Source organism: Strix uralensis, chromosome 5 (assembly GCF_047716275.1).
Source record: "Strix uralensis isolate ZFMK-TIS-50842 chromosome 5, bStrUra1, whole genome shotgun sequence".
Lineage (NCBI taxonomy): Eukaryota > Metazoa > Chordata > Aves > Strigiformes > Strigidae > Strix > Strix uralensis.
Genome location: NC_133976.1, coordinates 58,531,722 through 58,552,562, shown reverse-complemented (window position 1 = coordinate 58,552,562; position 20,841 = coordinate 58,531,722). Strand labels below are relative to the sequence as shown.

Below are 20,841 nucleotides of genomic sequence, written 5' to 3'. Positions count from 1 at the left end.
GGCTGCAGCTGCTAAGCCTGGCACAGAGTGTTGTGCTTCATGGGACAGCCAGCTGCTCCCACCACACACACCTCCCAGGGCTGACTGCTGGGACTGGCCACTCATCTCTTCAGTCCATACAAAGGGTATAACCCTGTGTCTCAAGCAGCCCAATTCCTCAATTTCTACCTGTAAGAAATTCAGAGGCTGCAATCTCAGAACCCCTTTGTAGGACGGGGAGAGAGACAAGACAACCATGACAGCAGAACCAAATGCAAACCTCTCTTTATTTCAGGTCATGTCAGTTTTGCATAGAAGCACTATTCACAACAGCAGTCCATCCAGTCAAAAGCAAATGATTAAGAATTCAGTTTTTCAGGTTACTCCTCAAAACGTCTCCAAATAGCTACATGTATTATTTATAAATATGAAAATTTACTGCAGAAACATTGAGTACTGTAGCATTCACAATGGAATTTCCAGCAGTAAAAAAAACTGTCCCAGGGTCAGTTTCTTTGGTGGGAACTGATCACAGAGCTTTTCAATTCCATGTTAAGGAGAAACAATCTCTATACCAAGCCATGCTGAGGTAAGAATAATCCTTTTCCTCATACCATACACTCCGAAACACCTTGGTCCCAGTGGGCCAAGTAATCCCTGAAGCTTTCTCTGGCCTTGGCTCATTCTGTGATGTGGGAAGGTGCACAGTGCTTTGTCAGTGGAGGTGCTGCACAGACAGGAGACACACTCCAGCAACTACAGCCCAAGACAGGTAGGTGGGGGCTCTGGCTTCTGGGAAGGGCTGTACAGTCAGATAAGGGCAGCAAAACTGAGCACAGCAGCAGAGATGGGGCTGCAGTATGAAGATAACTGTCAGCATGTCACAGCTGTCTGGGAATACATGGGGTGTGTCCTGGAATAAATGTGTAATGTGCACTGTTGTCTATTACATATCATTAATTTCTCAGTAGTAGTAGTAGTAGTAGTAGTCCCTCCCCCACCTCAACATCCAGTTTCAAGGGCAAATCCGAGCCATTTCAGCGTCTGCTGCTCCTTGCCTTTGGGATGTGGTACGGGAACCTCCAGGTCAGTCATCGGGAGAGATGTTGCACCAGCTGCTCAAACTGCTCCCGCTGCTGGTAGATGTAAAGCTGGGTGTCCCAGAGAGCGTTCACCAGCACAGTGTCGTTCACCTCATCCAACATCACATCCGCATGCAGCTGAGGGCTAAGCCTGCACACAGCAAGACAGCATCACCAGCTGGGCACAGACACGAACACGACAAGGCAGTGAGCCTGCCAACCAAAAGACTTGTGCAAAGCGGCTCCCGCTGTCCTGGGTGTTCACCTGCCCTTATCTAGCAGGCCTGCGGAGCAGAGGCCTTCCCCTGTCTTCGAGGCCCAACCACACTCAAGGCTGAGCCACAGCAACCGCACCACCCAAGGCACGAGTCTCAAAACACCCTGTGCATGGTGCGATAGGGCAGGATGCACATCCCCGAAGGACCCTGTTAGCATGCCCCGAGCCCCCACTGACCCCACACAGGGTGTGCTCCATGCATCAGCTCGCACACTGGGCCGTGTCACTGAGGCACGAGGAGAGGGGGCAGGGGGACAGGCATGCCTCTGGAGGGGACACTGTTTGGGATGACACATGCCACAGCCAGGTCTGAAGCAAGAGGGATAAAAATAGGTCTGTGCAGAGAGCAGAAAGGAAGCTTCTACCGGAAATATGGGACATCCGTCATCTCGCACCAGGCCCTGGCACGATCCACAGCTGGGCCATCTGCGTCAGTGCACTGCAGGAGAGACAGGCCCACGGTTAGAGCCTGACTGAAACCGCTCTCTCCCTGCCTGCAAGAGGCTCTCCTGGCACGGAGTCAAACTGCACAAGCCACAGAGGGAGAGGGAAAACCAGGAGCAAGTGCATCCTGGATGGCACCATTCACCACCAAGAGGGAGGTGGCTTTTTATCTGTTTTTTTAAATACAGGAACAGTGCTCCAGATCCTCGGGACACAAGGAATTGCACCCTACAGATCCTCCATCCATCGTAGTACTGAGGGGATTCCCTTAAAGAAACCCCCAGGATGATCTGAATCACAGCCTCCTTGGGATTTCATCTCCATCCATTTCTGTCCAAACCCAGTACCAGAAGAGCCTGTGATTACTGCAGGCTTTCTGGGCTATCCTGGCACCACTTCCCTGGGAGCCCTGAAATAAAAGACAGGAAGCAGAGGGACCTCTCTAGGTATTTTCGGGCTTTAGGAAGCTAAAAGAAGATAAAGCAAAAGAAGTAAGATTATAGTCAGAGCCTCAGTTCTGATCTTTGTGGCTTTCATTCATTTGGAGTGTTTTCCTGCACAACATTTAATGAGCTTCTTCCTCAAGCATGAAAAAATGCCTATTACACATTTCTAACCACAGCTCTGAACTACTGCTTTTTATTAGCAATACTCCCACTTCTCTACCATTTACCAATTTCCCCAGTGGGGATAACAAAGCTTTTCAAAAGAAAAATTAATTGCTGCTTTCTGAGGCGTGATTTACTTTTTTTTGGTCCAGGTTGCTCATATGATAATCAATGCTCCCTGGAAAGATACCGAGTTTCGTGAACTCACACCTGCAAATGTTCCTAAGGGTCACTGACCACCATCCTCTCCTCAGCTCCCTTCAGTTGCAAGAACCTCCCTTGGCACTCAAAACCCCAAAGAAGCAGACCAGGCTTCAGACCTGCTGTGCTCCCACATTTCTTAAGTTACTCACTACGTTCATTCCTTGAACTGGCCATGGTTGAAGCAGTTCCAAGGAAATAAAATTTTGTTCCAAAAGGAAGCTGGAAACCTTTGCTCCCTCCCTCCAAGCCGCCTCAGGGGTCTTCCCCCACCCCCTCCCTCCCAGTACTCACACAATCCACGACCATCTTGCCAAGCTCTCTGGCCCCAAAAACGGTCTTCGCCAGCTCCCAAGGGTTGGAGGGGCGGAAAACATCCACAGAGCTCACTGGGACCTGTGGAGGCTTCCCTGTCCCCAGGGAGACCACCAACCCCAATTTTCTTACTTCCTGCCTCTGACCCTGTGGACAAATGAAAGATTTGTTTGCAACGACCAACAATTAAGGTGGAACACGTCTTTCACAGCAGTCTTGGGGACACTCTGAAAAGCCAAGGCAAAAGGCTTGGTAGCCTCTTCTCTCACCCATCCCCCTGCTTTAGTACTGCCTGGTGAGACAGGTATAATCCACGTGACTTCAACAGTTGCACTGTTCTGTCCCTTACACCCCTGGCTGCACCCAAACTCATGGGATCAACCCCAAAGATGAGTGCTAGTACCAGATGCCTGTGAAAGAGTCTAACTCCTTCAGTCATTTTAGCAACACACTTCCCCCTTCAGCTACAGGGAGCAATGGCTGCCAGTAGTTAGTCATCTTTCTGAGGAACTGGCCACACCACAGAAGGCATTCACTCTTTGGCCTTGCAGAGTGCTACCATTGTCTTCTCCATTTATTGTTGGGCAGAAGAACATTCTGCAGAGCTGTGTCAAGGGCCACACGCAACCACCAACTGAATCACCGTTGTTCAAAGTTGCAAGGGCAGGCTGATGGGGCTGTCTCCCCATCTCACACCCTTGTCAGAAGAGGTATTTCACCTCTCAGCCACCATTCCCAACACATATCCCCCTCCACACACTCCTTTCCAGGGTGCTGCACTGCTAAATTGTTTATCCACTAGAGAGGCACCCATTCCCAAACCCTCTTCCCCTTCAAGGGAGGCTCAGTGGAGCCAGGAAAGCCCCAGTTATCAGTCAGAGCCAGGATTTCCCTCACCTTCTTGATCAGTGTCTTGTTGTACTCATGGATCTCCGCCATGGCATCGAGGGTTGGGTTGTTGGCTAGCAGGCCACCATCCAGAAAGCGGCCTATTGGCCGGAAATAAGTGGGAGCCGCACCGCTGCAGCGGGCAGCGCGCCACACAAGTTGATCTGGAAGGGAGAGAACGCATACGGACTCTTTCAGCAACTTTCCTGCGTGCAAGAAGCACCCTGCCTTCACCAACACAAAGCAGGAGGTCTTGCAATCCCACAAGACCCTGCCCTAGATAGTTGTGCCTCTTTCTCCCGGCAGTAGGGACTCTGCTTGGATGCACAGGATTATTTTGGGGGGCTCTAAAAGATGTTCTCTCCACCTTCTACATAATCCTGGGTCAAATTCACTCTCTACCAGCTTCATTGCTGCTATTTTGATGGTGAACCAGTTATGTTTGCTAGAAAAAGAAAGCAGCTTTTCCATGTTAATCTGCTTCTGAGAGCCCAGGGAAAGGTACAGGACTCCTCCAGCAGACCTCTTCCTCATGAACTTCACTAGTCAGCCTCTGTTCCTGGTACAAGAGAAGCCAAGAGAAGAGGAGAGAGGAGAAAAGGGAACCATCACTAGGACCAAGCTACAAGTCAGGATCAGGGATGAGCTGTTGCTGGGACACCCCGATTTTCAGAGCAATGGGAGGAAGAACAGGAAATTTTCTGTCTCTGAAGGATGTCCCCCTCCCCTGTCAACCAGATGGATTGCTGTGTGCCAGCATTTACCTTCTGGCTGAGTGAGTGGTTTGAAAGATGCACTTGTCTTGTACTCAGTGGAGGTTTTTGTCTCTGGTACAGGGTAATTCCGGAAAAGGTGGAGCTCAGCTGGCTGCCGGTCACACAATGTCCCTGTCACCATAACCCTGGGGGAGAGAGGACATGACAGAATAAGAGTAAAATGGAAAAAAACTCCACACTTATGGCTTCAACAGTCTGCACATCATACTCCTCCAGATCTGCTCTAAGGAGAGGTTCAGCATCTCTGCTGAGAGGGGTCTAAAGCACTCAGGAGAGCATCAACAAGCACAGACTCAGGCAGGACTTACTTGGGTTTTTGGACATCTGTCATTTTGGTGTTTTCCCCAAATTCCTTCTTCAAGAACTCATCCAGTGGCTCCGACTCGTAGGGTCGAGACCCCCGGAACACCATGTCCTTCATGCGGAAGTACAGGCAGCGCATGTAGTCCATGGACTTCCCTGAGACAGGCAACAGCATCGGCAGGAACACGGGGTGGAGGAAGAGCAGGCAGAACAAACAGCACATCAGAACTGGGACTTTCCAGGACCAGCAGGAGACGGGAGGTGTCACTCCCAATCCCATCCCCTTCCGAAGCTGCCTGTCACCTGCTCCGACCTCAGCAACATGACCGGGAAGGATTAAAGAGGAAGGGCAAGCTTGAACATAGATTCCCACCACCAGGAAGTGTTGATCACCTTGCTGTAAAACCCCCGTGGAGAGAGCAGGAAGAACAGAACATTGCACCCTGCCACAATGCATTTCCCAAAACCCAGAAAGCCACCCAAGGCCAGCTGACAGGAGAAGCAAGTGCAAAGCCAGGTCTAAGCTTTCCTTCATTAGTGAACATCCCTTCTCTCCTCTGGTAGGGACAAAAAAATCTCAGTCAGGACTCAGAAAGGCACCCCACATTTGCTCCCAACAGAGGGGCGCTCAGGCCCACAAGAGCGAGAAGGGGCCCATTATTTGCACTATCCTCACCATGTACAATAGCCAAGGCCAAGATCCCCCCAGTGCTGGTCCCCGCAATCCAGTCAAAAATCTCACGAATGGGACGGCCCACAGCCTTTTCGATAGCCAGGAGGAGCTGGATGAGCACCAGGCCCCGGATGCCCCCTCCATCCAGGCACAGGAGGCGGTCGTGACTGGAGAGAGACAGACACAGATGAGTTGCAGCTGTGGAAGAGCCTACAAATCACAGCACGCGGCATGGGAACATGGTCCTGGGGGTGGGGAAACTATGCTGGTAACACTGCTGTGGACAGTGTAATCAGTGATCCAACAGTGCTTCCTCAGATGCAAATAAGACCGAACATAGTCAGTGCTGGTGCACCACACTTGCTCTTTTAACCATCTCTAACCTCTACAACAGAGACACATTTACAAGCCAAAAATGCACCCAAGTCCCTTATTATGCAGTAATAGATATTGCCTCATAAATAAAAATCAGACAGTCCTAAGAGTTCCTGCTAGCAGCACTTCAGTGCCAACCCTCCCTCTGCTCCGTGCAAGGTGAGGTGCAGGCACTGCCAAGGCAGTGCACAGACTGGCAAAGGAGCTGGGTGAGCATCAGGGCAGTGCGGGGAGATGGGGAAATCACAAAGCCAAAACAGCATTCGGTGCCCAGCGGCAGAGGGGAGGGACAGAGCAGGGGTTTCACCTGCTGAGCTCGGGCTCCACTGCAGCTCCAGGGCTGCAGGCAGGAACAGGCGGTGGTCATTTATGGGAACAGAGATTTATCGCAAAGTTCTGTCAAAAACTGCAACATCAATGGATATTAGATAATGTCACTCTGAGGGTGCCACACCCACAGGTGTGGGTGGGGAGAATTCACCCACATGGATTTCATGTTTAAGTTGCATGGGAGCCTGGACAGAAGCTGTTCCTCACTTACTTTCTTCTACCCTCACTGGGCGAGTCCACAACATCTGGTGCCTTCAAAAACTGTCCAAGCGTTGTGGAAACATACAGAAGGTCCTGGTACCCTAGAGGGCCATGAACATGCAAAAGGAAAAAAAAATTAGAGACCACTTTGCTACCTGAACCTGCTGATGCATGCCTCAGAGATAGCTGTCAACCAAATTACACTTAATCCATCAGAAAACCTTCAATTATTCTTCCTACTTTCTCTCTGCCCCCAGAGCGCTTGGTCAGGGTACCCAAACCTCCCACCAGTGCGGTAAACAATTTCCACCATAACCACATAAAGAACGTCCAACTCCCTTCCCAATCTCCATGCAGGAGACAAAAGCCATCCTACCCATAGCCACCAGGTACCCCCTCGATTAAACTCTGCACCAAAGAGGAGAAACCCCGTCCTTTAGAGCAGGCAGCTGGAGATGCACTGGCAAAGATGAAGGATTTGCAGAAGCAGATAATGAGCACAGTAGGCGAGAGAGAAGGCAGAGCCTAGCAGCGTGCCCGCTACGCAGTTTACTGCAAGCCGTAAAATAAAACCTAAATCTACTCCTGCGAAGTAACCTATAGGCAGGAGAGCTGTGAGGACAGGGTGGCTGGTCATTACCCCTCAGCTGACGTACACCCTGGCCACCCTGGGTGCGGGGCACCAATCCAGGCTAGGTGGGAGCCAGCCTGTGAAACCAAAAGAAGAAAGAACAGGGGGACAGAAGTTAAATACTCCTGCCAGCACCCAGGCTGGAAGGTGGCGGTGGATGACAATGAATATGGCGAAGAGTTTCTTCAAGGGCTGGAGTCCATGGCGAAAGAGGGCCTTGCTTAGTCACTGCATCAGAGCTGAAACTGGGGGGGTCACCTTCACAAGGCCATGGTGAGAAGGGAGTCCTGGTGTCACAAGCCTGTGAGACTTGTGGCGACACAGATGCACTCCAGGGTCTGGGGGGGGAGCTTGTCCTCTAGCCCCACAGGAGGGCCTTTGCAAAGGAAACCACCAACCTGAGAGGGGAAGTGGATCACAAGCAGCTGTTATCTGCCTGCATGCCCCTCTCATGAGGGGCAGAGCCTCCCTCCAAGTCAACTCACCCACTTCCCACTCTGTAACCCCTCCCACTGCCTCTGCCCAAGCTCTGGAGCTCCCGGGAGGAGGAAAGCCCGGCACCTAGAATAGATCCACAGGCTTATTCACCCAGTCAGGGCAGTACAGAGCACAAGGTACAACACAATCATATGTCCTAAGGTAGGCTTTTCCTACGCGTAATGTACACTCTGTCACCAGGGTCACTTATCCTTGGGCTTCATCCGGCCCCAGTCCCAGCTGTCAGCCTCCAGGATCTGAATGAGCAACACTTCTAATTCCCTTGCACCCAGCAGGACACTGGGAGGTCCTCAAGGCAGACCAGCAAGAACATCCCCTTCTGTACATGACCCAGTGGATAAAGTACATGCAGGCAACTAAGTCCTACACCTCTTTCAGAGGGGTGAGGGAATCAGTCTTCCCTTTCCTTTTAACAGAGCTGCATTGTGTCAGGTCTATAAAACAAAAGTTTAGAGTACAAGAGTTTAGAATACACACACAGGAAAAGCAGAGAAGAGACAGGATCCTGCAACAGATGAGTGAGGACAGAGTTACCAGAAACGGAGAGCTAAGAGACAGTCCCCAGAACACAGCCCATCTGAAGAAGAGATCTGAGACAGCACTGTGAAGCAAGAAGGAAGAATAGCGAGGGAGGGCCAGGGAAGGCTTTACCTAAGCTGTTGAAGCTGCTCCGCGAGGAAGGTTGGCCTTCCATGAAAGAGGCGGCAGGTGGTGCCAGGCTTGGGGAGTCAGGGTTGGGCGGGTGGCAGCGTTCGGTCCCTACAGTTTGCAGCAGGTCTAAGAGCACTTTCCGGTTCGCACCTTAGGTGATGAAGGGGCAGTCACAGATCAGAAAGAGAATCAGTGCACGCACACACCACGGGGGGGCTCTGCCAAATTCACAGCAGCCCTGACCCTCACAAAACCCCTGGGATGACCCAGGGACGGGGAAAGCATGTCCCAGCTATCTCTCCCCAAACACCAGGCAACAGGACTTGGGCAACGCTGTGCAGCTTCAAGGGTGTGTGCCACATACTTCTTGCCACTGAAGAACCGCCCATGTCTGCTTACGCCTGGGCAGTTCAGCGGCACTGTGTCATCCCATTGTGAGCCCGCAGTGCCTGACATCGTGGCTTGAAGAGGGGGAGTGCGTGCCAGCTTTTCCTCTTGCATGTCTGTCTCAGAGGGGAGAAATTCATCAAGGGCTATTAATACAAAGCCTATGCCACTAGCTCAGGAAGTGCCTACCCTGTGAGCGACTAGAAGCTGGGAAAGCTTGTTGGAGAAGCATCACCTATGCTTGGCATGTTTTCACCTCTCCCCAAGACACTGTTTTGAACACCACAGGCAGACAGGAGGCCAGGTTCACCCTGTAAGGCTGCTGACATGCTCCCTCACCTTTGCTGCTCCTGGCTGCCAACAGCCCTGGTGTCTCCCCAAAATCATTGGGGATTTCAACATCTCCTCCAAACACGACGATTGCTTTGATCATATCCAGGTGGTCATGCTAGGGGACAAGAGAAAGTTCAGTCAAGAGCCAAGCTCCTTTTGGTTACATGATTTCTTATTCCCTCCCTCCCGCCTCTTTTCATTAGCCAAAGCACCCACAAGGGATCACTCCACGAAAGACAACAGCCAGTATTTCAAAGGAGTCTGTCCCTGCCTCAATCCTTCAAGAAAATCCTCTCTCTCCTTCCCAGAAGCCTCTGCAGAAAACTCACCTTCATGGCCAGGTGCAGTGGTGTGTTGCCATCCTGATCCCTGGCATTGGCGTGGGCCCCATGTGTCAGCAGTACCATGGCGCAGTCAAAGCGTCCCCTCTTGACTGCAATGTGCAGAGCCATGTCAGCTGTCCGGCTCATCAAATTCACCTCGGAGCCGTACTCAAGCAGCAGCCGTGTCATCTGTGCCCAAACGTGCATGCGCCATGTCAAGAAGAGAGAAAGCAATCGCAAGCACAACCATCTGGGTGCCCATCATGGCAAGCAAAGCAGGGGAAGAGGCAGGACCCTTAGCCTGGAAACAGCCAGCTGGCAGATGCCAGCTGCCTTGTTCCAAGCACTGGAGACGGGGTTTCTCTGCCTTTTAACACAGAACTAGTTGGTGGTTTCACAACCTGGCTAGAGCTTCTGAATGTTTTGGGACTTATATGCAAGTGTAGCAACCGGCAGAGAACAGTGGAGAAAAAAAAATTCCTACTCAGGTCAGAATCCTTGCAGATTGGAGGGTAAAAAGGTTTGCTTTTTGATCTTTTCCTCATAAGCCAAGCAGACTTATGTCTGCTCTGACACTCCACAGGACATTTCTGGGAGGGATGTGATACTGCAGGAGGGAAAACTATCCTGCCATAGGAATGTCCTCTGCTTGCAACAAGCACCATTCAGGTGCTCCAGCATGGCATATCACATCACCAATCTGCCCATCTCTGGCAGAAGATGGACCATAATCCACATGCCACCACCCTCTGCCTACCTCACACTCTCCCTGCAGTTTTTAAGGCATCAAGCTGCTTCCTTCCATGAAACTGTCAGTAATGAGAAGAGTGCTCCCTCCAGGGGTAAGAGTGACACTGCCGCAATTTCCCCAACAAAAAGGGAAAAGGGACAAGCTGGCAGTTTCACAGCCAAGGATGACATACTAGGGATAAGCCCACCAGTTTGTTTCACTGCACGGCTCCACTGCTCCATCCCCCATGGCAAACAGCACTGGTCAGCACAGGGCAAAGAGAATCAAACACCGGGCTGCTGGCACTCCCAGGGCTCTGCACATGCACTCAGTAAAGGGAGAGGTCAGCAGCACAAGCCCTCAACATGGATTGGTTCCATTTACCTCTGCCTTCTTCGCCCAGTGCAGCGGAGTAGCTTCGTAGCGTGGGTCCCTGGAGTGAACCTGGCTGGCATCAACCTCGAGGATGGCCTGGGCACACCTGGCAAAGACAATGACATGAAGGGATGGGTGGCTGCTGTCTTGACTCAAGACCTCCACTCACATCAGCACCTGCCTCCCACCCAGAGCCTTTCAGGAAACCTTTCAGCAGCAACAGGCTCCCTGCAAGTTCCTCAGCTGCAGTTTTGTTTTGCTCTTTTTAAGAAAGGAAGGGTGCAACAGGAAGCATACAAGCAGCAGAGCGTTTGGAGGAAGCAGGAGAATCCCTCTGAATTTCAAGTTGTGGAGCAACATCTGGGTGCTTCTCCAATACAGGAATATGCTATTTCTGGAAACTCAAGACCTGAGAGGAAATTCCTCTCTTCTCCCTCTCTCTCCATGGAAACATGGGGATAAAACTGAAATAGTTAAATACTTGCTGAAATTATTACTTCCCTATGAGTGAAAAATCACACCTATTGTGAACAGACTACTATCTAGTGCCTAGAAAGTGTGGGTAGGTAGACTTATGAAACAAGCATACACTCTCCACTCTGAAACACCATCAAACCATTGAGCCCCACTGCAAACTAAGAAACCTAAGCATATTTTTGGCTTGTGAGTGTGGATCCAAGCACTCAAAGACAGAGGTACAGCAATTAGCAATACTACTTAAGCATCCGTAAATCATCTTCTCACAGCTCATTCTGAGGAAATGTATTTCACAAACATTTAAAAAAAAAAAAATCTGCATCTTTCTCCTGATGTCTGATACTAAATAATATATATAGATAAATTCAGGAAAGCCCCTTTTTTTTCTGAAAGTGTTTCTTTCTTTTCCACACCAGCACTTCTCTGTTCTTTTGCCAACTCAGTGACGCAGTAGAGGACAGCACGGGACATCTTCCTCCTGAACACTGCCCTGAAAGGGGTCCAGTCTTGGACAACCCTGACCCCCAGACTGGAGGAAGAGCCTTGTTCTGGCAGCCTGAGCAGACACTTACTCCCTCTGGGAGAACTTCAGTGCTGTGTGGATGGGGTAGCCCAGCGTCCCCATGGTGCTGCAGCTGGCACGGCATTTCAGCAGAGACCGAACCATGTCCTCTTTGCCCAGCTGACAAGCGAGATGCAAAGCAGTCAGCCCTTCATGGCTCAGGTGGTCCAAGCCAGCAGTTGGGGTTCTGCCCAGGAGCTGGGAAGAGGAGACAACAGCTAAATAAGTAGACAGACATAGAAGAGCACCATCTCTCTTCCTGAGCTCCAAGGAGAGACTCTGGAGCACTGGGTTCCTCACGATGCTACAGCCTGTCCTCTCCACTCCTGCTTCCAACACAGTAGTTATGGAAGCACTCCTTGTTTTCTCTCCTTAAAGGGTTTATCGTTGCTCTCTGTGCCCTATTCCTCTGGCCTGGGTGCTTCCGAGACACCCCTCAGCCGAAAAGGGCTCATGCCACCTTGAACGACACAGCCCAGCAGACTCCCACCATTGCCCACTGTGTAAGCCAAGCTCAGCCCAACCAAATGAGAGCGCTAACTGAAACCAGCAGTTCCCTCTCCTGCTGCAGCCCCATCAGTTACTGCCACCAGTCAGCAGGCAGGAGCTCAACCTCCCCTGCAACTCCACCATTCCTTTCAGATACAATCAGGATTCTGTTTAAAATCGACATGCAGGGTTATGTTAGAAAGAATTTTCCTATTCTTCCCTGTGTTGGGTTTGTGTGTGGCAGGGTTTTGGTAGCGGGGGAGGGGGCTACAGCGGTGTCCCGGGTGAGAAGCTTCTCAAAGGTCCCCTGGCTCCAAGTCAGACCCAACTCTGCAGCAAGGCTGAGCCAATTATCAATGGTGGCTGCGCCTCTGCAATAACATATTTAAAAAGGGGAACCTGGGAGGAGGAGCTGGAGTTGTGAGGAGGAGTTGTGAGGGAGACACCTCTGCAAACACTGACTGAGGTCAGTGGAAGAAAAGGCCGGGGGGGGGGAGGTGTGCCAGAGCAGAGACCCCCCTGCAGCCCATGGTGAGAGGGCAGGCTGTGCCCCTGCAGCCCATGGAGGTCTATGGTGGAGCAGATGCCCACCTGCAGCCCATGGAGGACCCCACACAAGAGCAGGTGGCTGCACCAGAAGAAGGCCGGGACTCTGCGGGAAGCCCACAATGGAGCAGTTCGTTGCTAGGAGGATTGCAACACATGGAGGGACCCACACTGGAGCAGTTCAGGAAGAGCTACAGCCCGTGGGAAGGACTCATGTTGGTAAAAGCTCATGGAATTCTCCTATGAGAGGGACCCCACACTGGAGCAGGGGAGGAGTGTGAGGAGTCGTCTCCCTGAGGAGGAAGGAGCAGCAGAAACAACATGTGAGGGACTGACCTCAACCCACGTCCCCTGCCCCCCTGCACCGCTGTTGCAGAGGAGGTAGAGAAATTGGGAGTAAAGCTGGACCAGGGAAGAAGGGAACAGTAGGGGGAAGTGTTTCTCACTGTCCTACTCTGATTGTTAAATTAAGTGGTGGTGGTGTTTGAATTAAATTGATGTTTTCTTCCCCTAATGAGTCTGCCTTTTGCCCACGACCATCAGTCAGTGAGTCATCCCTCTCTGTTCTTATCTTGATTCCCAAGCCTTTGGTTTTATTTTCTCCTCCCCATCCCTGAGGGGGAAGGTGTGAGCGAGCAGCTGCGGTGGTGCTCAGTTGCCCTCTGGGCTCAAACCACACATCCACATAAATTTCAGACCTGTTACCTGCTGACTAGATTGTTACACAAAAATATTTCACTGCTGTAGTGGGGAAACCCTGGAAGCCCTGGTCCAGACAAAAGAAGAAGGAATTTAGAGTTTCTTTTCTCTGGTTTAGCAAGGAATCAAGAGAGAAAAGAAACAAACAGGAGACAGATCAGACCTGGAAGTACTTCTGTAAAAACAAGCCAAGTTGCTGCCATCAGAGAAATAAAGGAAGAGGATACCTTTTTAATACAAAGGTCCGAGCTGCCCTGCTCCACAGCATAGCAAGACCCGATCATTATCTCTCCCGTCATGCACTAGGAAAGCCCAGCAGACTCTGGTAGGCAGAGGGAGCGCTGTCACAACAGGTACTGGGCAAACGTTGGGGGTGCAGCTGTAGGGGAGAGCCTATCTCACGCTTGCACTGGGTGCTGGGGAGCTGACAGACCTGAGGAACCAATGTGGAAGGCCACCCACACCCTTATGAACCCTGTCACTCTGCCCAGCACTTCCCAACAATCAAGAATGCCTCTGGCTTCAGACTGTCTCTGCCTCGAGGCTCTGATTGCTGTCCTCCATGCAAGGCTGCTCAGTTCAGACAACAGGTTCTGCAGCTCAGGAGAGCCCAGGGCAGCTCTGAACTGTCCTTCAGTCTGTGGGCAACACATGCTCCCCCATGGCAGCCTAAACACACGCTGCCCCACAGGAGCACTCTGCCCAGAACCAAATACCCTGCTCGGAGGTGACAGAGAAGGGACAGCCAAGGGCCTGAGGAAAGGCAGGATGAAGGCCTGATGCAAATAGCAATGAAGGATACTTTCTGAGGAAACTTCCTTAACATCCTTGTTCCACTGCAGGGTGGAATCTGGAGCCTGCGTGTGGGAAAGCAGCACCAGTAAAGGGGGAAGAAAGAGGCTAAAATCAGCCTCAAGCATTAATTCGATGCTGCAGCAGAGGAAACTGACTTTTTTCTCCCCTGTGCACAGCTATTTTCCCATCTCCCCTCAGCACAGAGAGGACCCATTCTAGTCCCACTCCTCCCCAGCTTTGAAATCACTCCCACCTCGATGATCTGGGGGTTGTTTCCTCGCACAGCATAGTGGAAAACGGTCTCCCCGTTCCTGTCGGTAATGTCTACCCGTGCGTGGCACTCCAGCAGCTCCAGCAGGCACTCCATGTCTCCCTTGCGGCATGCCAGGTGCAGCGGGGTGCAGCCATCCTCACTGTCCCTGATGTTAATGCAGCTGCAAGAGATGAGTCAACATGAGGCCAAGGAAGGGCTGCGAAGATGAGGACGCACAGCTGCCCTGGGAGCTGATACAAAGGTACCTTCCATGTCTGCCACAGGCCCAGCTGGTGCAAACCACGAGGCTCACAAAAGCCCGGCCTCTTCCCTGGGAAGGAGCACAGGAAAGGGCCACCAAGTATGCACCTTCGGACATGCTGCTCCTTCTTCTGCCCCCACTATGGAAGCAGCTTCCCCTGCCCAAAGGGAGGCAGGAGACAGGTTAGTCAGCAACCTGGTGGAGGTGCTGCCATTAGTCCCCCAGTCCCCTAACTCCTCACTAGTCTCCCCTATCCCCAGTGAACTTCCCCATCAAAAGACAGTGAGGGCTTGTGGCCAATACCCTTTTTCAGAAAGACAGACCTACTGTACCTCCTCTCTCGTGGTTTACAAAGTCAGCCACAACTCCCTTCATAAAGCAGTTCCACAAGGGTTGTAAGAATCTAACTAGTGCCTCTAGCAAAACACTTCAATTCTTTAGCTCAAACACAGAGCTCCAGGCTTTAACATCCACAGTAGCAGGCTGAAAGCTCGCAGATAAGCTTACACAGTGCCCATCGGACCCCCTTTGCTACTACATGTGTCATTCAGGCAAGACACACCAAGGCCGGCACTTTTAAACTCCACCTCTGCAGTAACCACAGGTGTTAAGCTCCTCCAAGAAGCAGCCCCCGTTGCTTTGGTACATCAAGCCAGGACACCCAAATCTGTCCTAGCCTGCCCTTCCAGCCTCATTCCCAGCACCAGGTCCACCGGAGACCCCTGCCCGCCCCTTGCCTCAGAATGTGGTTGTGCCGGAAGCTCTCACGACGGCCAATCTCCACCGCGACATGTGCTGAGGACCAGCTGGGGTGGTTGCGGAAGCAGTCACTGAGCTGCTGGAGATCCTCCAGCGACAACGGCTGGTACGAGCTCTCGTAGAAAGGGCGCAGCTGCCCAGCATATTGCTCAAAACGCACCAGGGCATCTGCTTCATTATCGAGCTGGAAGAGCCTGGAGAAAAGGCAAAAGCGGCGTTGGTCCTGCTCAAAGAAACAACCTCCACCCCATGTATCTGAGAGAAACAGCTCTTCTCCAAACATTAGTGCTGGGGACTTTCTCGTTCCTCATCTGTTGTCGTGCTTGGTCCAAAGGAAGAAGGGAGCCTACTTCACTAGCAGAGAACATCTCCTTTTCCTGAGGAACATTAACTTTTGGGCTGAAGTATCCTGTGCTCCAGATGCTAAAGCTGCAACAGGTATGAGTGGAAGTGCACATACCTGTGGATGTTCTGACCTGAGTACTTATTTCACAATCACCTGTTTTCACAGTGTTTGGACTCTGTCCTGTCCTGTTCTTACAAGCTGTTTTGATGAAGACTCCTCCATCAGCACATGCAAGGGCCTCCCACTCCTCATGAGCCCACCTGCTGACCAGCCACATCACCCCACACCCACAGCTGCGAAACACTGCTGTCCTGAGATCGGGGATTTCGGGTCTTTAGTTTCACACTTGAGTAGTGGTTGCTAAAGGTCTGTCACTTACCGGAAAGCGACCTGTGGGCTCTGGGGATTCACCAGCAGGCAATCCCACGTGCGAGCGAAGCTGTTCTTATACAGGGCCACCCTGCCTTCCTGCCTCAGGCAGGTATGAGCAGCATACTCTGCAGCTGACACCTCCTTCACCCGGTAAGGGTTTGTGAATATTTGGGTGACACTGTTGATGGTATTCACCAACCGGCCAAAGAACTGCATCCTTCTGGAGCCTCAGGCGGCTTCCGCCCGTGTCCTGAGAGAAACCCAGTCACAGGCTCCGCTCGGCCTCTGCCCTTCCCCAGCGCCAGGAAAGAACGGAGAGCCGCCGGGGTGACACACCACCTGGGAGGAAAGCCCGGCGCTGGCACCTGCGGTTTCTCTCCTGGCTCTTCCGGGAAGAGCAGCCGGTTCTCCTCAGCGCCTCACAGCGATCGCCGCCCTCTGACCTCCCTCTCGCGGGCCTTACTTCACTGCCTCGGCGGGAAGCTCACCCCCCTCCACGGCCACCCAAGGCGTCCGTCCGCCTGCCCGCACTGGGAGGAGCCGCCCGCCGCCCAGAGAGACGGAGCGGGGCGGGGCCCGCTGGGCTGGGCCGGGCCGGGCCGGGCCGGGCCAGGCCGGGGCTGGGGCTGGACACGCGACCTGCCAGCGCCAGGGCCGGGCCCAGCGCCCGGGGTGAGGCGGCGCCGCAAAGCACGCCGGGCCCCCCAGCATCCCCCGCGCAGAGCTCCCAGCCCGCTCCGCCGGCCGCCCGCCAATCGCCGCCCCGCCCCCCGAGACGGACCAATCAGCGGCGCCGTGCCCGGGGAGGGGCGACGGGGGCGGGGGAGCGCGGCCAGCGCCGCTGCGTCACTCCCGCCACCATCTCGGAGGAGGGCGGAGAAGCGAGGGGCGCCATCTTTGTGAGGGGCACAGGGAGGGTGCTCTTCTTAAAGTGGCAGCGGCCTATTCCCCCGAGAGGACGGGGTGGATCTGCTCCCGGGTACGGCCACTCCCTGGGCGTGCGTCACCCCGAAATTTAGGAAAAAACCATCAGTGTTGGAGCGTGGTTGCGTTCACACCCCGGTGCGTTTCGTACGCCGGCAGCGTGCGAGGCGGGGCTGTCACCGCGGCTGCTTTAAGGGCAGGGGCCGCCCCGCGCGGCGGCGGCGGCGAGGGGCGGGCGGAGCGTGACGTCACTGCATGACTGTGTTTTTATGAATGAAAAGAATCCGCGGGTGAGTAATCGCGGGCAGCGGGGCTGGAGGCGCCGCCCGACAGCCCGACCCGGCAGCGGCCCCGCGGGGAATCAGCGCAGCCGCCCGGTAAGCGCCGGCCGGGGCAGCCCCTCCGCTCCCTCCTCCGGCTTCTCCCCCCGCGGGCCGGCCGGGAGAGGGGGGCGGCGGCGGGGTCCGGCACCGGCTGGAGGCCGCTCTGCCGCCGCCGAGCGCCGGGACCGGGGCGGGAGGGCGCGGGGGGTGGAAGGGGGGTGTCCGCGATTCCCTCCCGAGTCCCGGCCACCGCCCCGGAGGGAGCCGCCGCCGGAGCTAGGAGAGCGGTGGCGGCTCCCCGGCCCAGATTGCATCAGCTTCCAGCCGCCCCAGCTCCACCTTCCCCGCCGCCCCTCTCCAGCCCCTCACCTCCCCGCGGGGCTCTCCCGGCCCCGGGCCGGCCCCCCTCGCCCCTCCGGGGGCTCTGCTGATGAGGTGGGAAGAGGCTGCGGGGCTCCCGGCCCTCTGCCCTCTCCTAACCCAGGGACGGGAAGGGGCCGGCCACCGGGCGAGGGACCAGGCGTCGCTTCGGTGACTTTTCCCCGCTGGGCTGCTGAATCACGGGGAGGCCACTTCTCGCCCGCCCATGCTGCGTGGCCGGGCCCCGACCCTTCTCCCCCGGAGCTTGTGGACACCCGAGCCTTGCGCCGGGAGCCGCGGTGCCCTGGCCCGCCGGGCACGGGGTCGGTGGGGTTGGCACCTCCACGCAGGTCCTGGCCGGGTGACTTCGCCGTGGTTTCGCCCCGTGGGGCTGCTGCTTTTACTTTCTGTTCAGCCCCGGGCGGATCTCGCCCGGGTTTCCTCCCCGGGGGGAAGCCTTGACCTCCCGGCAGCCTGGCTGGGGTGTTTCAGGTCCCCGGGGCAGAGCAGCATCCCAGCCACCTCGGGTGGGATGAAGGAGGGATGGGAGGTCCAGCCTTCCCCCACTCTTATTAATTTTTGCAGTCACTATTATTATTACTGCTACATACCTTTTTTTAAAGGAGTATGGATGAGTCATGTAGCCAGTGGGGGGACGTGGGCACCGGGCAGGGGGCCAGCAGGGCTGGTGCCCTTTGTGCTGAGGCAAGGGGCATGGGCTGACAGTAACCGGCTTTTTTCCTGGCTGCTTGGCAGGGCCAGTGTGATAAAAGGATGGCTGCAGATGGGCTTTCCAGCAAGGCCCTGAAGGTGAGCACTGGTGGGACTAAGGGGTTGGGAGGGCAGGGGTCTGGTTTCGGGGGTCTCAGGCGACTGCTCCTCTCTATGGCAGGTGAAGCGGGAGCTGGGGGAGAACACGCCGCTGCTGTCAGATGAGGAGCTGATGGGGTTGTCGGTGCGGGAGCTCAACCACCACCTGCGGGGCCTCTCCAAGGAGGAGGTGGCAAGGCTGAAGCAGCGCCGACGGACGCTGAAGAACCGGGGTTATGCCGCCAGCTGCCGGGTGAAGCGCGTCTGCCAGAAGGAAGAGCTGCAGAAGCAGAAGATGGAGCTGGAGTGGGAGGTAGACAAGCTGGCCCGGGAGAACGCTGCCATGCGCCTGGAGCTTGACACCCTCCGTGGCAAGTATGAGGCCCTGCAGGGCTTTGCCCGCACCGTGGCTGCCCACGGGCCCCCTGCCAAGGTGGCCACTGCCAGTGTCATCACCATCGTCAAGTCCGGCACCAACCAAGCCGCCTACTCCTAGTGCTGGCCTCAGTCCCCTAGCCGGGCACAGCCCCCCTGGGGCACCTTCCCCCACAAATTGCCTCCCGTACCCTCCCTGACTTCCTCCCTGCCGGGACCTGTGCCCATAATCCTCCTTCTTCCATCCTTTGACCTCCAGCTCCTCCATGCAGGGCAGGCTGCCGCAGCGTGGGTGCTGGGGTGGAGGACAGGACTGCACCAGTGGTGCCCAAAGCCCTACAGCCCCCTCCGCTCCCACCCAGCCCTGTCCCCTGCTGCAGCCCCCCTAGCTGGGCACCCCTTGCCCTGGGGGGTGTAGGCAGGAGAGGGTGAGCCTGCGCAGGCAGCAGTAGGGAAGCATCCCATGGCTCCAAGCTGGCAGAAAAACACCAGGCGCCTTTTTTTTTTGTGGAGGCCACAGGAGAGCTGAGTGCTGGCCAGGCACTCCCAGGAGCATGTATCAGGGAGGAAAAGGAGGGGAGAGAGGTTTCACAGCGAGGGGCAGAAGGGTTACAATGGAGATGGGGTGTCAGCATTGGCCCCACAACTTGGACCATGGCTGGAGCAGGGAGGGAGGTAGCAGCATGGCTGGAGACTCTGGGGATGGAGATGGCGAGGGAAGGTGGCAAGTCAGAGGGGTAGAGAAAGTGGAGAAAGTGACTGTGGGTTGGTGCCTGGTAAGTGTGAGCGGGATGGGAAAGCGCCGTGGCAGCCTGCAGTGCTGGGGGAGCCCAGAGCTGACAGTGATGGAGGAAATTCCCTCGGGGACAGCTGGGGGACACAAGCAATGGATCAGCCCAGGCTGTTGTCCACTAAGGGGAACAGCAGTGGTGCTGTTTTATCTCTCTCCATCACACACATCCTTCACGCCTCTTCCTGCCTACAGGATGCTCAGCCTGGCCGGGTGTCTCTGAAACACAGCGGCACCGGCAGGAAGGAAGCGGAGGCAGCTGGAGCAGAGATAAACACTGTTTTGCTCAGCACAGGCCGGCTTGTATGGCCCCACCAAGTGCTCCCCGGCGCCCCACTGCCTACAAAGACCACAGAAAGGTGCTCCTGGCCACGGAGAGCTGCGGAGGCAGAGAGAGAAGGGTGGAGGTGCCGGAGGTGGGAAGAAGGGGTGGAGAGCATCCCTGCTCCTGGGAGCCACGTGGCAGGCAGGTAGGCTAGCTCCTCCCTTTAGTTTTCCTCCAGCTTGGATACCGGTGTGGGACAACCGGCTCTTCTGCAGGCTGAAATGCTGGAGAAGAGTTGGGTTTGCTAAATACAGACAGCCTGGGGGAGGTAACAGGAGGCAGACCCTTGGCATCTGCCGCTGTAGATGACCCCCCTCGGCTTTCTGCCCCTGCCTGGGTATTGCCATGCCAGCTACCCTCGGCTGCAGCCTCTATCCCTCCCCAGAGAGAGGTGCCCGCTACTTGTGGAGTGGGCGCTGCAGTTAGCATCCCCCCACCCCAACTCCTCTTGAGTTTATTTATTGCACGAACGTAAGTTATTTTCACGTCCTCTTTGCCATTCCGCCTCTCGGCACAGCCAGGATGTTGGTACAGAGCCGTACTTTATATTTTATATATGCAAATCACATTTTATCTTATATAGAGCAAAAAAAAAATACTTATTTATTTTCTGACTTACAGTATGTGTCCTACCCGACTCCTCTGTATTTTGTAGACTTTACAAATAAAGCAAGTTTGGTTTTTTTTTTTTCACAGTGAGAGTGTGTTTAGTGATTCTTGAACTTCAGGACAGAGCTGTGTCTCAGTGACACCAGCTTTTCTAGCTCCCTCGAGCTTTGCTGCAGGACACGTTCAATAATGTGCTCAAAAAGGATGGGATGGGGGACAGCTTGTGATGTTTTACAACACACAGATTTCTAGTCTCTAGAAGAAAAAGGCTCAGTAAGCAAGCGTAATGCTGAACATCACCCCCAAAGCAGTTGCTTTTGGGAGCAGTTCAGCTGTGCTGAAATCAGCTTTTCCTAGGAAAGATAATGCTTTTTGCTAGAAAAAT

At 54.4% G+C, this 20,841-nt stretch overlaps 2 protein-coding genes across 8 annotated transcripts; one reads left to right on the top strand and one right to left on the bottom strand.

Annotated features, from left to right (window-relative positions):
• Nucleotides 1–62: 62 nt before the first annotated feature.
• Nucleotides 63–16,538, bottom strand: PLA2G6 (phospholipase A2 group VI). 6 transcript variants are annotated; one of them, XR_012629252.1, is made up of 17 exons: nucleotides 15,948–16,533; nucleotides 15,201–15,416; nucleotides 14,202–14,382; nucleotides 11,430–11,617; nucleotides 10,390–10,486; nucleotides 9,282–9,464; nucleotides 8,959–9,067; nucleotides 8,233–8,382; nucleotides 6,463–6,553; nucleotides 5,550–5,713; nucleotides 4,879–5,029; nucleotides 4,559–4,695; nucleotides 3,804–3,958; nucleotides 2,886–3,053; nucleotides 1,704–1,777; nucleotides 981–1,212; nucleotides 63–168 (listed from the first exon to the last, which is right to left on the bottom strand). XR_012629252.1 is itself a non-coding variant. In XM_074871169.1 (17 exons), exons 2-17 carry the CDS (start codon nucleotides 16,154–16,156, stop codon nucleotides 1,071–1,073), a joined length of 2,415 nt encoding a protein of 804 aa, XP_074727270.1. In that variant the 5' UTR covers nucleotides 16,157–16,190; nucleotides 16,280–16,533; the 3' UTR covers nucleotides 248–1,070. The 6 variants fall into 6 exon arrangements, 4 of the variants coding, with proteins under 4 accessions (XP_074727270.1, XP_074727273.1, XP_074727271.1 ...); XM_074871169.1 differs by lacking the exon at nucleotides 63–168 and having other exon boundaries at nucleotides 248–1,212; nucleotides 15,948–16,190; nucleotides 16,280–16,533; XR_012629253.1 differs by lacking the exon at nucleotides 63–168 and having other exon boundaries at nucleotides 1,144–1,212; nucleotides 1,704–2,191; nucleotides 15,948–16,538.
• Nucleotides 16,539–16,808: 270 nt separating this feature from the next.
• On the top strand, nucleotides 16,809–20,536 carry MAFF (MAF bZIP transcription factor F). 2 transcript variants are annotated; one of them, XM_074871168.1, is made up of 3 exons: nucleotides 16,809–16,919; nucleotides 18,304–18,357; nucleotides 18,440–20,536. In XM_074871168.1, the coding sequence occupies exons 2-3, from the start codon at nucleotides 18,322–18,324 to the stop codon at nucleotides 18,851–18,853; spliced, it is 450 nt and encodes a 149-aa protein (XP_074727269.1). In that variant the 5' UTR covers nucleotides 16,809–16,919; nucleotides 18,304–18,321; the 3' UTR covers nucleotides 18,854–20,536. The 2 variants fall into 2 exon arrangements, with proteins under 2 accessions (XP_074727269.1, XP_074727268.1); XM_074871167.1 differs by lacking the exon at nucleotides 16,809–16,919 and adding an exon at nucleotides 16,938–17,241.
• The last annotated feature ends 305 nt before the right edge of the window (nucleotides 20,537–20,841 follow it).

Excerpts from the sequence above, each read along its gene's own strand:
- PLA2G6 (XM_074871169.1), bottom strand. The coding sequence starts at position 16,156 with ATGCAGTTCTTTGGCCGGTTGGTGAATACCATCAACAGTGTCACCCAA. Across the intron at positions 11,618-14,201 it reads ACAACCCCCAGATCATCGAG|CTCCTGGGCAGAACCCCAAC; the intron begins GTGGGAGTGATT and ends TCCTCTTCCCAG. Across the intron at positions 1,778-2,885 it reads GCAAGATGGTCGTGGATTGT|TGCACTGACGCAGATGGCCC; the intron begins GTGAGTACTGGG and ends TCTCTCCTGCAG.
- MAFF (XM_074871167.1), top strand. The coding sequence starts at position 17,134 with ATGAATGAAAAGAATCCGCGGGTGAGTAATCGCGGGCAGCGGGGCTGG. Across the intron at positions 17,242-18,303 it reads GGAATCAGCGCAGCCGCCCG|GGCCAGTGTGATAAAAGGAT; the intron begins GTAAGCGCCGGC and ends GCTGCTTGGCAG. Across the intron at positions 18,358-18,439 it reads TTTCCAGCAAGGCCCTGAAG|GTGAAGCGGGAGCTGGGGGA; the intron begins GTGAGCACTGGT and ends TCTCTATGGCAG.